Source organism: Carcharodon carcharias, chromosome 15 (assembly GCF_017639515.1).
Source record: "Carcharodon carcharias isolate sCarCar2 chromosome 15, sCarCar2.pri, whole genome shotgun sequence".
NCBI lineage: Eukaryota > Metazoa > Chordata > Chondrichthyes > Lamniformes > Lamnidae > Carcharodon > Carcharodon carcharias.
Window position 1 is genome coordinate 109,406,648 of NC_054481.1, and position 12,878 is coordinate 109,419,525.

At 41.1% G+C, this 12,878-nt stretch overlaps 1 protein-coding gene across 1 annotated transcript in view; it reads left to right on the forward strand.

The window, feature by feature from the left end:
- Positions 1–32: 32 nt before the first annotated feature.
- Positions 33–12,878, forward strand: part of clcn6 (chloride channel 6) — a 50,281-nt gene continuing 37,435 nt past the window's right edge. Inside the window, exons 1-5 of the mRNA XM_041206841.1 lie at positions 33–107; positions 2,507–2,566; positions 4,085–4,150; positions 9,419–9,484; positions 11,358–11,424. Of these exons, the coding sequence (XP_041062775.1) occupies positions 39–107; positions 2,507–2,566; positions 4,085–4,150; positions 9,419–9,484; positions 11,358–11,424 (328 nt within the window). The 5' untranslated portion in view covers positions 33–38. The remainder of the gene's footprint in view (positions 108–2,506; positions 2,567–4,084; positions 4,151–9,418; positions 9,485–11,357; positions 11,425–12,878) is intronic.

Consider the following 12,878-nt stretch of genomic DNA (forward strand, 5'->3'; position numbering starts at 1 on the left):
TGACGCAGCCGTGGGGCTGCGGGTCACGTGCGGTGGCGATGGCGAGCGGGCGGCTGCGGTGCTGCTGCTGCTGCGGGGAGAGAGAGGGCCGGAGCCCGGAGGAGCTGGTGAGCGGGGGAAGGGGTGCAGACAGGGCAATCTCACTGCTAGCTTTACTGGGTTCACCACAGACTTCGGGCTCAGTTCAGCCTCTCTTCCCCGCTCAGTGAACGGCTCCCGGAACATTTCCTGGTTGCCTCAGCCCACTCACCCCGCCCCGGGACACCCATGCCTGCTCCCCCTCCGTGTCTCTCACCTTTGCTGCCTCCAACTCTCAATTGATCTTCCAACTCTCGTCCCATTATTTATTTATTTATTTCCCTTGCACCTGTTTCTTCTCCACCCAGCACCTACCATTGTCTTGATTGTGGCTCTTCGTCTGTGGGGAGCATCATTGGCATTGTCCTTACTGCAACACTCAACCCCCCAACAACCCCCATAAATAGACACATGCTTTTTTCAGTAGGGGTAACTAAGACTGAAACTTGGCTGATTTTTTTCCCCGCTGAAGTTCAGGGTACTGACCTACTATACTTTTGCCCCTCTTTATACCTATGCAGGGTAAGGTTAGTTAATTGAGTGGAGACTTTGAATTGTCCTGCTTGGTATGGCTTTGTGCCATCCTAAACCATACATTTATTTACTGAATCCTCTACATAGGTCGGTCATCTTTTCGGAAGGCATTCAGTAAGATGCCACACAAGATTAGAGCTTCTGAGCTGAAATGTTAGCATGGAATTGAGGATTAATCCCAATCAGGAAATGAAGAGTAAGACTGAATCTCTTTTTCAGGGTGGCAGGATGTAACCAATGAAGTATTGTAAAGGCCAGTGCCTGGATCTCAGCTATTTACAGCCTGTATCAGTGACTTGGTTGAGGAGACCAAATGTAATTACCCATGTTTGCTAATGATGCAAAACTAGGTAGAAAAGTAAGCTGCGAGGAAGGCCGTAAAGGAATATAGTCTGTTAAGTGATCAGGCAAGACGGTGACAGGTGGAGTATGATGTAAAGTGTGAAGTTGTTCACTTTGGTAGGAAGAATGGAAAAGCAGGACAGTTTTTTAAAAGGCAGAGGCTTTCATTGTGCAATGAAGGCTCACTAGATTGATTCCTGGAAGGAGAAAACTGACCTATAAGGAGAGATTTGAGTAGGATGGGCCTATATTCTCTGATGTTTAGAAGAACGAGAGGTGATCACATTGAAACATATACCTAATATTTTGAGTTTGACAGGGTACAATACTGGGAGGCTGTTTCCCCTGGCTGGAGAGTCTAGAACTAGGTCCATCATCTCCAGATAAGGGATTAGAAATTTTAGACTGAGATGAAGAGAAATTCCTTCACTCAGAGGATTGTGAATCTTTTGAATTCTCTATCCTAGAGAGCTTGAATGCTCAATTGATGAGTATATTCCAAACTGATCAAAGGATTTTTAGCCACTAAAGGATTCAAAGGATATGGGGATAGGGTAGGTAAGTGGAGTTGATGTAGAAGTTCAAATCTGATCTTACTGAATAGTGAAGCAAGCTCAAGGGGTTCTTATTTCTTATGTTCTCATTTGTGTTTCTTCCCATGCTTTTTCCTAAGGCACAAATGAAACTCTGAGTGAGACCACATCCAATGTGATGCCCATCATTAACTGTGGTAACTCCTCGGGAGCCTGAGGGAAGAGATCAATGGGGAATGCACCCAACTTTCCTGAGTTCGATAACAAGGAATGTTCATGGGCTCAGTGATGGGATGGTGATTGTTGCAGGAAGTTGACAGATCAGTATTGTAATATTTCTAAATGTTAGGGCGGAAGGGGAAGGTTTTGAAAGTTACGACTGATCAGAAAGATGGGGTTGTATCAGAAGGTTACAGCCCTTGGCCAGGAGGTGGTTTAAGGGTTACGGCAGATTGATCATGAGATTGCAGTTTGTGCCCTGATTGATGACATATAGTGAAAATTTCCTGTGTGTTTATATTCTTGACTGACTATAATTTGGCCACTGACCATGATGCTGTAATGATTCTGAATGAAGTGCAGAGAAAAAGGCCAGTTAGTATTAGAGTGTCATTTCGAGGGGTGAGTTGTGAACCATTCAGCTCCTTGTGCCTGTTCAGTTAGATTGTGGCTGATCTGCACTTTAACTCCATTTTATCCACCTTTTCCCCATATCCTTTGATACCCTTAACTAAAATCTTTCAAACTCCAGCTAGAAAATTCCAGTTGACTCCCAGCATTATATGGATGATGGGTTTCATGGGGTTAGTGCAATGGTGGGGAGGGGAAGTGCATTCTATTATGAGTCAGTTGCTCAACTTCTCTAAAAGCCCTTATTCCTGTAATTGCTGTCATCAGTATTTATCAATTTATGTCAGGCCTTTTGAGAAGAGAAAGCAAAGCTAATACTTGTGGTTATTAGGCTTTTGATTGGTATCTAACTGAGCTGGAATTAATGCAAAATTCTGTGTTTGTTACAGACTATTCTGGGAGAGACACATGAGGAAGAGGATGAAATTTTGCCACGGAAAGATTATGAGGTACGTAAGTGAACAGGGGAAGTGTGCACATTCAACCTTTATTTGTCCCTGTACGCTGCACACTGACATTTAATAATCTGGGAGGGAGGGAACTGGGCTGCAGGGAGATCACTTATTTTCTTCTGTTCCTCATTTTTGAGTTTCCCAGCCCACACCCTCACCAACTGGAAGCTCGGGCAGTCTGATGGCTTCCACGTTTTGTGCAATGCAATTCTGCTCGAGAGATTTTTGAGTTACCATTAGGCCACACTAGTATTTGTTCAAAGACTAAGTGATTTAATGGTTTAATAAAGCTCAAATCAGCTAGCAACTTCCTCTTTGTTCAACAGCTGTTCTTTCAAACTCTCGCTGGCCCTATCTTATACCCAAGGGATATGCTCTGGAACACGCTGCCTCGAATAGATTAGTTGCTCTTTGTTAAATCTGCTGGTGTACAATATATCAAGCTTAATTTGGAAAAACTCCTTAAACCTGTGCGTTTACGTTTATAATAATTTTATTTGTTCATGGGATGTGAACATCTCTGGCAAGGCCAGCATTTGTTGCAAACTCCTAATTGCCCTGGATATTGATGAAAGTGCTGTGTGTGACTAATATTACTGCAGATTTTGAAGACAGGCTTTCTTGTGGCTGGAAGTTGCTTTAAGGGCCACACAGGTACCACATTACAGCAATAGTAAATCAAAATAAATTGTATTTTTATAACGTGCAGCAATGTAACTCAGAAATAGAGAATTCTGAACTCGGAGAATTTGAGAGAGAGAGTTATAGTCTGGAATCTATAAAGGGGTTTGGGTGTTTATATATTGAATGGTGGATACACAGGCTGGAACCTAATCAAGGGATTTTGGTGGTTTATGTAGGTGATGCATAATTTGGGGGTACGGTAGCTATGGGTCATGTTACTGGACTAGTAATCCAGAGGCTTGGACTAATAACCCAGAGACATGAATTCAAATCTCACCATGACAGCTGGAAAATTTAAATTGAATTAAATAAACCTGGAATAAAAATTGAGCATCAATAATGGTGACCATAAAACTACTGGATTGTCATAAAATCCACCTGGTTCACTGATCTCCTTAAGGGAAGGAAATCTGTCGTCCTTTCCTGGTCTGGCCTAAATGTGACTTCAGACCTATAGCAATGTGAGCAACTGCTCCTAATGAATACATTCAACAGTTTTGTGGTTCACCCAACAAGCAATTTATAAATAATCTTGAATCCCAAGATTAAATCAAAATTTTTAAGTGAATTGTTGCTTTTTATATTATGTGTAATTTTGGTAATATTGTATTCCGGTATTTTGATTCAGATTTGTGTCAGTCCTGGTGCTAGCAGTGGTTTGCTATCTGTTTTTTAATTACTCCAGATGGAATCCTCACTGCAAGTTTCATGATTGTAGTTAAATGACAGCACAGTTACAGTGGATTCCGGGTTTGTTCTGCATCTGTTAGAATCCCTCTTTGAGTAATGTTCCCTTTGTGGTGTGCCTGATGGCTTCTCTCTTCCTGGCAGAGTTTGGATTATGATAAGTGCATCAATGAGCCTTACTTGGAGGTGTTGGAAACGCTGGATAACAAGGTACATTGAGAAAAACTGCTGTTACACTTTTCCTGCTTTCTCCCCTCAACCTCTTTTGCTCCAAGAAGAATAACCTCAGGTTCTTGTAGCCAAATTTCCTCATCATTTAGGAATGATCCATTCAGTTAAATCTCCTCTGCACCTCTCAAGAACATTCATATCCTTCCTAAAATGTGGTGACTGGAACTGGAAGCAATTCTAGTTGTGACCTAACCAGAGCTTAAAAAAGATTCAGCATAATTTTTCTGCTTTATTTTACCTCTATTTATGAAGCCCAAGATCCCATATGCTTTGCTAACTACTCTCTGAATATGTCCTGCCACCTTCAAAGATGTACACACATGAACCCTAAGATCTCTGCCCCAAAAATTCTTTAGAACTGTGCCATAATTCTCAGTATTAAATTCTAACTACCATCTTTCAGCTCATTTTACTAACCTATCTGTGTCCCAGTATCATAGGCAAATTTTGAAATTTTACTCTACATTCCAATATCCCAGTCATTTACATCAAAAAAAGCAGTGGTCCGAGCATTGACCCTTGGGGAACACCATTGTCTACAATCCTCCACTCTGAAAATCAACCATTTACTATTATACTCAGTTTTTTTTCCTTAAGTCAATTTTTTTGTCCAATTGGACATTGACCCTTCTATTCCATCAGCATCAGTTTTGGTAACTAGCCTTTTATGTGGTCCTTTGTCAAATTCTTTCTTAGAATTCAAATAGGCAACATCCAATGCACTGCTTTCAACTTTCTTTGCCACCTCGTAAAAAAGCTGAGTCAGATTAATGTTATGATCCCAGCTGAGGTTACACCTGGACAAGCTTGATCCCAGCGTGGACCCAGCTTGATAGATCCAAACTCATAATTTGTTTGTTTAGAGATGTGGAGAGTAGCTACTGAAGAGTCATAGGAGTCAGCTGATGAACTTTTAACAAAAGAATAAAACATTCATTCAACAAGAAAATATGAACTATATTACAACACTCTTTCACCCACAACTATACCTTTACAGATTTGTAAGGATAACACAAGTTATAAAAGCTATCTTATACTTTAATTTTTACAGTAAATACACAGTCCATGTAAACCTAAGGCACCCTGTAGTCAGACACACCACATTCTAAAACCAAGTGATAGATGCTACCTCAAGCAGATGTTATGGATCTCTCCTCAGCTCCCCCTAGGCACTTATCAAACCATGAGCCAACTGATCTCACTGCACACCGTCTTTCACACGAGGGTTTCCAATCTCCACTCCAAGGCGTCACCTTGGAATTGTCTCCCAAACCGATGCTTTCTCTCAGATGCCTTCTGCAAGGGTTCACCTCCAGGGTTTTGAAATCTCTTTCCGATGTTCATCTTTCCTGGGTCACCACATGCACTCAAGTTGTCTTCTGCACGCACACTCTCATCAACTCAGCCATCAACAGTATACCTTTGCTTCACATGCCCATAGCAAAGAGTTACAGACCTTCAGTCGTCTCTTGGGACCTTCTCACCTCTTGCAAGCTGTCCTCGCTTTAAATCTGTTTTCTGCAGCTTTTGTCTCTTTAAATCTGAAGTATTAGAACCTTTCTCTCTGCCCCTAACTCTTAACTTCACTTAGGACCTTTTCCAGGTCCCTGTCCTCCCTTTGACTAGAAGGTCTTCTTTGGACTTTCCCCTCTTCCACTCCCCTGGATTTTTTGGGTTTTTCTTTAGCTTGGGACTGGCTACCTGTCCCCTTTGCTCCAATCTCTCCTGGCAGCAACTTCAAAACCAGCTGAACTCCACAGTTTCCAAATCAAAACTGCTGTTTCTCTTGTGTGTATGTCTGTGGGAGGGACCTGCCTCTCGGGGCACCCCTGTTGCTTGGCAACAGCCCAATTCTTCTACTGTTGTGTTTGCTTAACTCCTTAAATCATAAACTCTCATTAGACATGCAAGGACCTTTTAAATTGAAATTAAAACTCTATTTGACCTTTCTTAATACACACATACTGAAATACAAATCAAACATAAACTTTAAAGCTAAAACTCATACCTAAAACCCAAAAAAATACAAATAGAACTTCTTTCCTAGTGCCTGTTGATCTTTTTGGTTGATTATCGTTTCTAAAACCTTATCCAGCTCTGATGTTAAACTGACGGTCGTATAGTTACTAGGAATGCTGTTGTATACTTTCTTGAACAAGCGTGTTACATTTGGCACTTTCTAATCCTACAGCACCTGCCCGCCCCACATTTAGGGAAGATTAGGGCAAGCCCTTCTGTACTCCACTTCCCTTTGCAGCCTGGGGTGCAAGCCATCAGGACCAGGTGACTTGCTACTCTTAAGCATAGACAGCCTTTCTTGTGCATTCTGCATGTCAATATTCACCTATCGATTACCTCTACCATCTTTGCTTCTGCCAATATTTTTTCATCATCCTCTTCCTTAGTGAATATCAATACAAAGTACTTATTAAGTATTCTAGCCTTGCCTCCACCTCTGAGCGTATATCACATCCTTTATCCCTAAGGGGCCAATACTGCCTCTTACTACCCACTTACTATTTACATTCTGGTAGAAAATTTTTGTCAGTCGTCATTCAGTTCTCATTTTCTCTTTGCCAGTCTTATTTTCCTCTTCACTTCCCCTCTCAGCTTACAGCATTTGGCCTGGTTCTTGCAGAAGAATCCACTTGATATGCACCATACATTCTTTTCTTTTGTTTCATCATATTCTCCATCTTCCTCATCATTCAAGGAGCCCTAGCTTTGGTTCCCTTCCTCTTGATGGAATGCACCTGCCTGTGTCTGAAGCACCACTTCCATAAAAATCACCCAATGTTCTACTACAGTTTTTCTTATCAAAACTTTGGCTCCTTATTATCCTGGCTAATGCATTGAAGTTAGCCCTCTTCCTGTTTAGAAGTTCTACCTTAGATTTTTCCTTGCTCTTTCCCATTACTCATCTAAAACTTATGATGCAAAGATCACTTTTAGCTAAATGTTCTCCCACAAACACTCACTTCACTTGGCCCAACTCATTCCCTATCACTAGATCCAGCCATGCCTTCTTCCTACTTGGATGCAGAACATACTGTTTAAGGAGGTTGCTTCCACTCCTTTCCCTTTTCTCTCACATTATCCCAATCAATATTTTGGTAATTAAAGTTCCCTGCTATCAGCACTCTATAGTTCTTGCACATCTTTGTTATTTGCCTGCAGATTTGAACCTTGCTCTTTCATGTTTTTCTTCTCAACTCTAATCAGAGGGATTCTGTCCTTGCCCTATTTTTATTTTCTGAATACTTTATTATATATTTATTTTGTTGAATGTTAAGTGCCCAATCCTCACCATTTTTAGCAACGTTTTCATGATTGCCACTATTCTGGAAAAAATAATTTTAAAAAATTCTAGAAATTTTTCTTAATTCTTAAAGTTTCTAAAAAAAATTTTAGAACAAAAATTAACTTAAATTTACTAATTAACCATTGACAGCACACCACAAATGTAAAATTATATTTTTAGGGCCAGTTCTATTAATACTTTTATTAATCATATCGCTGTTTAAAAACCTAGTAACACCTGACTGAACAAGGTATAAGCTCCTTTGGAGTTTCTAACAGTGATGTTGGAGTGGGAAAGTTGCAGTTCTCAGTAATCTCCTGATAGCTGACTCTGGGTGGACGACAGTGCAGCCTGTGTGGGTCCTGAGTGACGGCCCACAATTTCAGGAATTCCATACAAATTTGTACATGCTCAATATCCTGAAGTTGCATTCAGTTTCAGAGGATTAATAACAGAGAATGTTGACAGTTCAACATTAGCCCCGCACCTCCACCCCACCCCCTGCCACAAAATCCAGACCAGGTTTGCTGTCATTATTTTCCTATTTTAAATTCCTGTGCTCCAAATTAGAATGGAAACCACCTCTAAATAGTGCTGGTCTTGACTCTGAGGGAGCACTCTTGCAACTGATTCAGAAAGTCATGCTTTCAAGCCCCACTCTCGAGAGACAAGTACAAAATTTAGGCTGACACTCTGGTACCAAGGAAATGTGTTATTTAAATGTGAAGTCATACCAAGGCCCTTTTGCCATTTGAGGTGGACAGCTAATCCCATCTTGCTAGATAAGAGCACGGGAACTCTCCTTTATCCTAGTCAACCTTTACCCCTAAATGAATGCCACAAAATAATGATTATTTGGTCTCATTACTGTTTGTGGGATCTTGCAGATTTAAAATTTGCATGTTTTTTCCCTGCAATAGTGACTGAAAGTTCTTCACTGACCATGAAGTGCTTTAGGACCTCCTGAGGTTGTGAAGATTGTTATATAAATGGTGGTTGTTTTTCTGCATCCTGTAATTGTGTGAACTGGATGCTAATGGTGGTGTACTATTTTTCTTCAACTCAATGAGAAGAAGATTTACCATCTTTTCTTCATAGCTGAAAGTATATAATCTGCATTTAGAATGTAGTCTGATTAGACATGTAAGGCATCTAATTTCCCAAGGAGCATCCAGTCAGTTGTGTTAAAGGAATATTTAGACTAGGAACAGGAGGAGCCTATCTGCCCCTCAAGCCTCTTCTGCCATTCAGTTAGATCATGGGTGATCTGTATGTTAACTGTTATTTACCCACATTGGTTCTTTAACCCTTAATACTCTTGTGTAACAAAAATCTATCAATTTGAGTTTTGAAATTGAAATCCATTGACTCGCACCCAGGACTTAACAGCTCTTTGGTGGAGACAGTTCAAGATTTCCACTACCCTTTATGTGAACATGTGCTTTTTGACATCACCCTTTTAGTATTGTGATTGAATTAAATATTACCAAATTAACCAAAGCAAAACTAAGCAGTAATTCTTCAAGAAGAATTCTGAAGAAGAGTCATAAGGACTCGAAATGTTAACTTTTTTTTCTCCACAGATGCTGTTAGACCTGCTGAGTGTTCCCAGCATTTTCTGTTTTTGTTTCAAAACTAAGCAGTGTTGGGAACACTCAGCAGGTTAGTCAGTATCCATGGAGAGAAGAGACAGATTAACAACTCAGGTACAAAGCCCTTGATGCACACTTGGAACATTAACTGTTTCTCCTTCCACAGATGTCACTGACTTGCTGAGTATTTTAAGCAGTTTTTGTTATTGCTTTCAGACTAAAATTAGACAAAAATGCTTCATTTTTGTCATAACCAAATCCACACTAATCCAACCCCTGTGGTTAACTCTGCTTTCAGTTTGTTTTGCTTGCTATGTGTGACTGCTGTGATTAACTTTTGTTTCATTTAAACAGAGAGTTGGGAGATACGAGTTGGTGAAATGGATCCTAGTATTTTGTATCGGTGCCTGCACTGGTTTGGTGAGTGTGTTCTTGGTCACACTGTGCAAATATTTCCTTTATATAAGATAAAAGCAAGCCAATCACAGGCAGTTTGTCACTCTTCCTGGGAAATCAGTGTCTCTGATGAATGGAGTGCCTTACTTTCTTAATGTTGGCCAACTGATTTTGATCTCCCGATATGAAAGGGCGAATGGCATTGCTGTGGCATGGGACAGAAATGAGTGGACTCTGAGCCACTAAGCCTAGGTAATGTTCACAGTCATTAGCCTCATCCTTCCATACTTCACAGCTGTGAATGTTCTGGACAGGAATAGCCCTTGTTGGTTGTGGGGTGATTCGTCCCCTGTCTGGGTACTTGTGCTATTATTGTTCCCCTCTGGGAGTGCCGAATTCCTGTGTAGTTTACATCATTATTCGTTATTTATTGTTTCTACAGATTATTGGTTGTTATGTTTGTTGTGGCTTTTAAGATTCTTGCCCTTATTTGCAGATCCCTCCATGGCGTCTCCCTTTCTATCTCTGGAACCACCTCAACAGCCCTTAGATTTCTGCACTCCTCCAACTCTGCTCTCTTGCGCATCCCCTATTTTAATGGTTCCACCATTGGTGACCATGCCTTCAGTTGCCGAGACCCTAATCTCTGGAATCTCCTTCCTAATACTTTCTGCCTTTCCTCCTTGAAATGCTCCTTACAATCCATCTCTTGACCAAGTTTTTGGTGATCTGTCCTAATGCCGCTTGGTTTCAAGTTTTGTTCGTTAATGCTGCAGTGCTTTCAGACTTTACATTGCAATAAAGGTGCTGTATAAATGCAGATTGTTCTATATTAATGTAAATGAAGCAGGTAAATTGAGATCAGCTGCTAATTCAGTTGCTAACATTCCCATTTGGACAGTGATCATCGAAGTATATGTCACACCAGGTCTTGTTCCTCAGCCCCAAGCAGATGTAAATGTGTGTTACATTTGAATATTAGACTTGCTTTGCTGTTCATTCATGGATCCAGTTGGATCATTTTATTATAAAAGCAAAAAACTGCAGATGCTGGAAATCCGAAACAAAAATACCTGGAAAAGCTCAGCAGGTCTAAAAACCTAAAGACCTGCTGAGTTTTTGCAGGTATTTTCCGATAATTTTATTGACTGGTCAAGATAGAGATTTGACACAACCTGAGTCCTACTATTTGAATGGATTCCCACTGAAAAGTTGTGTTTATGTTTGGATTTAAACTGAATCTCTCCACAGCTGAGGGTGGCTTTGAGGCCTCTCCCCAGTGTCACAGTGAGATAGTGCGACTGCCATGTTCAGCGCTTGTTGCCTGAACCCCTTTGGTGCACTCGGTAATGTGGCTGGCTTGTGGGTGCATCACATGATCCTGACAAATAATTTGCATTTATATAGCACCTTATCATGCCTATCAAATGTTGGGAAACCTCTCAAAATGCTTCGTGTACAGTGAATTACTTTGAAGTGCAGGTGAATATGGCAACACGTAGCAAGATTTCATAAACAATAATGAGTTGAATGACCAATTAATTGTTCTTGGTGATGTTGATTAAGGGAGAAATCTGAAGGACTGTCTGGAATTTTCAATATTTAGTTGAAGAGTTTGCTTCACCTGAAAGTGAGCACCTCTCACCATGCAACCTTCCCTTGTAACTGCAGCGGAGTGTCAGCCTAGATTTTGTGATCAAGTATTGTAGTGGGGCTTGAACCCATGGCCTTCTGACTCTTGCAGGAGCGCTACAAATTACACCATGCTGACACAGCGTTTCTTTAAAAGTACAAAGACTCTGGGATATTCAGAGACAGTTAATAAACTGCCAGCCACAGCTTGTGATTAGGTTACACTAACTTTTAATGAATGATTGTTTGACTCTGCTCTTTTCAGGTTGGGCTTTTCATCGATTACTTTGTTCATCTCTTCTCAGACCTCAAATACCAAATCATTGAGAAATGTATCCTTTTACTTGCAGTGGTGTCAGAAAACAACTCACGGGGAGTGCCTGTGTCTATGTCTGTGAATATAGATTGACAGATAGCCAGGAAGAAGTTACAGGCTAGCATCTAATCCAGTTGTGCCTTTATCCAAGCTGTTCCATTGGCATCTAACTGACAATGTAGAAAATTGCCTGATATGCCCTGTCCATAAAAAGCAGGATAAATTACTGCCCCGTCACCCTACCCTAAATCACCAAGCAGCAATGTGAAGGAAAGGGTTGCCAACAATGCTATCAAATGGCTCTTAGTTACGAGTAACCTGCTTGCTGATGCTCAGTTTGTGTTCCATCAGGACCACGCTCTCTAGACCTCATTTCAGTCTTGGTCCAAACATGGGCAAAAGAACTGGAGTTGAGAGTGACTGTTTTTGACACCAAGGTAGCATTTGACCAAGTGTCACTAAAGAGCTCTTGTAAAACTGAGGCTAATGGGTATCAGGGAAAACTCTTAAGCAGTCAGAGCTATATGAACACAAAAACTTGCATTTATATTATACCTTTAATATAAAGTGTCTCAAGGTACATCACAAGGGCATTATAAAACAAAACATGACACCAAGTTACATAAGGAAAATTAGGGCAGATGACCCAAAATTTGGTCAAAGAGCTAGATTAAAGGAATAAAGTGAGGTAGCGAAGCCGAAAGATGAATGGAGAGAATGCCAGATCTTAGAGCTCGGGCAGCTGTAGGCATAGACACCAGTGGCAGAGCAATTAAAATTGGGGATACACAGGTGACCAGAATTAGATGAGAACAGATATCTTGGAAAATTGTGGGGCTGGAGGAGATTAGAGGGGTTGGGGAGAGGGCAAGGTCATGGACAAGAATTGAAAACGAGAAGCACACGAATGATGGGTCAGTGGGATTTGGTGCGAGTTACAACAGAGGCAACAGGGTTTTGGATGACCTCAAGCGTGCGGAGGCCTGGAGTGTGTTAGAATAGGCTAGAGGTAACAAAGACATGGATGAAGGTTTCAGAAGCAGATGAGCTGAGATGGGACAAAATCAGATGATGTTACAAGAAATAGGTAGTCATAGTGATGGCTTGGATATGTGGTTGGAAGCTCATCTCTCTCAAATATGAGACTGAGGTTGTGAACAGTCTGTTTCAGACTCAGTTGCCAAGGAGAGGAATGGAGATGGTGGCTAGTGAGCGGAATTTGTGGTGGGGACTGAAGGCAGTGGGATTTGAGGAAATTTCTGCTTGTCCAGTACTGGATGTCAAGCAAGCAGACTGACAACTTAGAGACAGTGGTGGGGTTGAAAGAAATGCTGGTGAGGTAGAGTTGGGTGGTGTGTGTATTTTCGGATGATGTCTCCAAAGGGTAGGTGAGAAATAGGAGGAGGCCAAGAATAGATCCTTGGGGTACATCAGAGGTAACTGCAGGCGAAGAAAGAGAAATCATTGCAT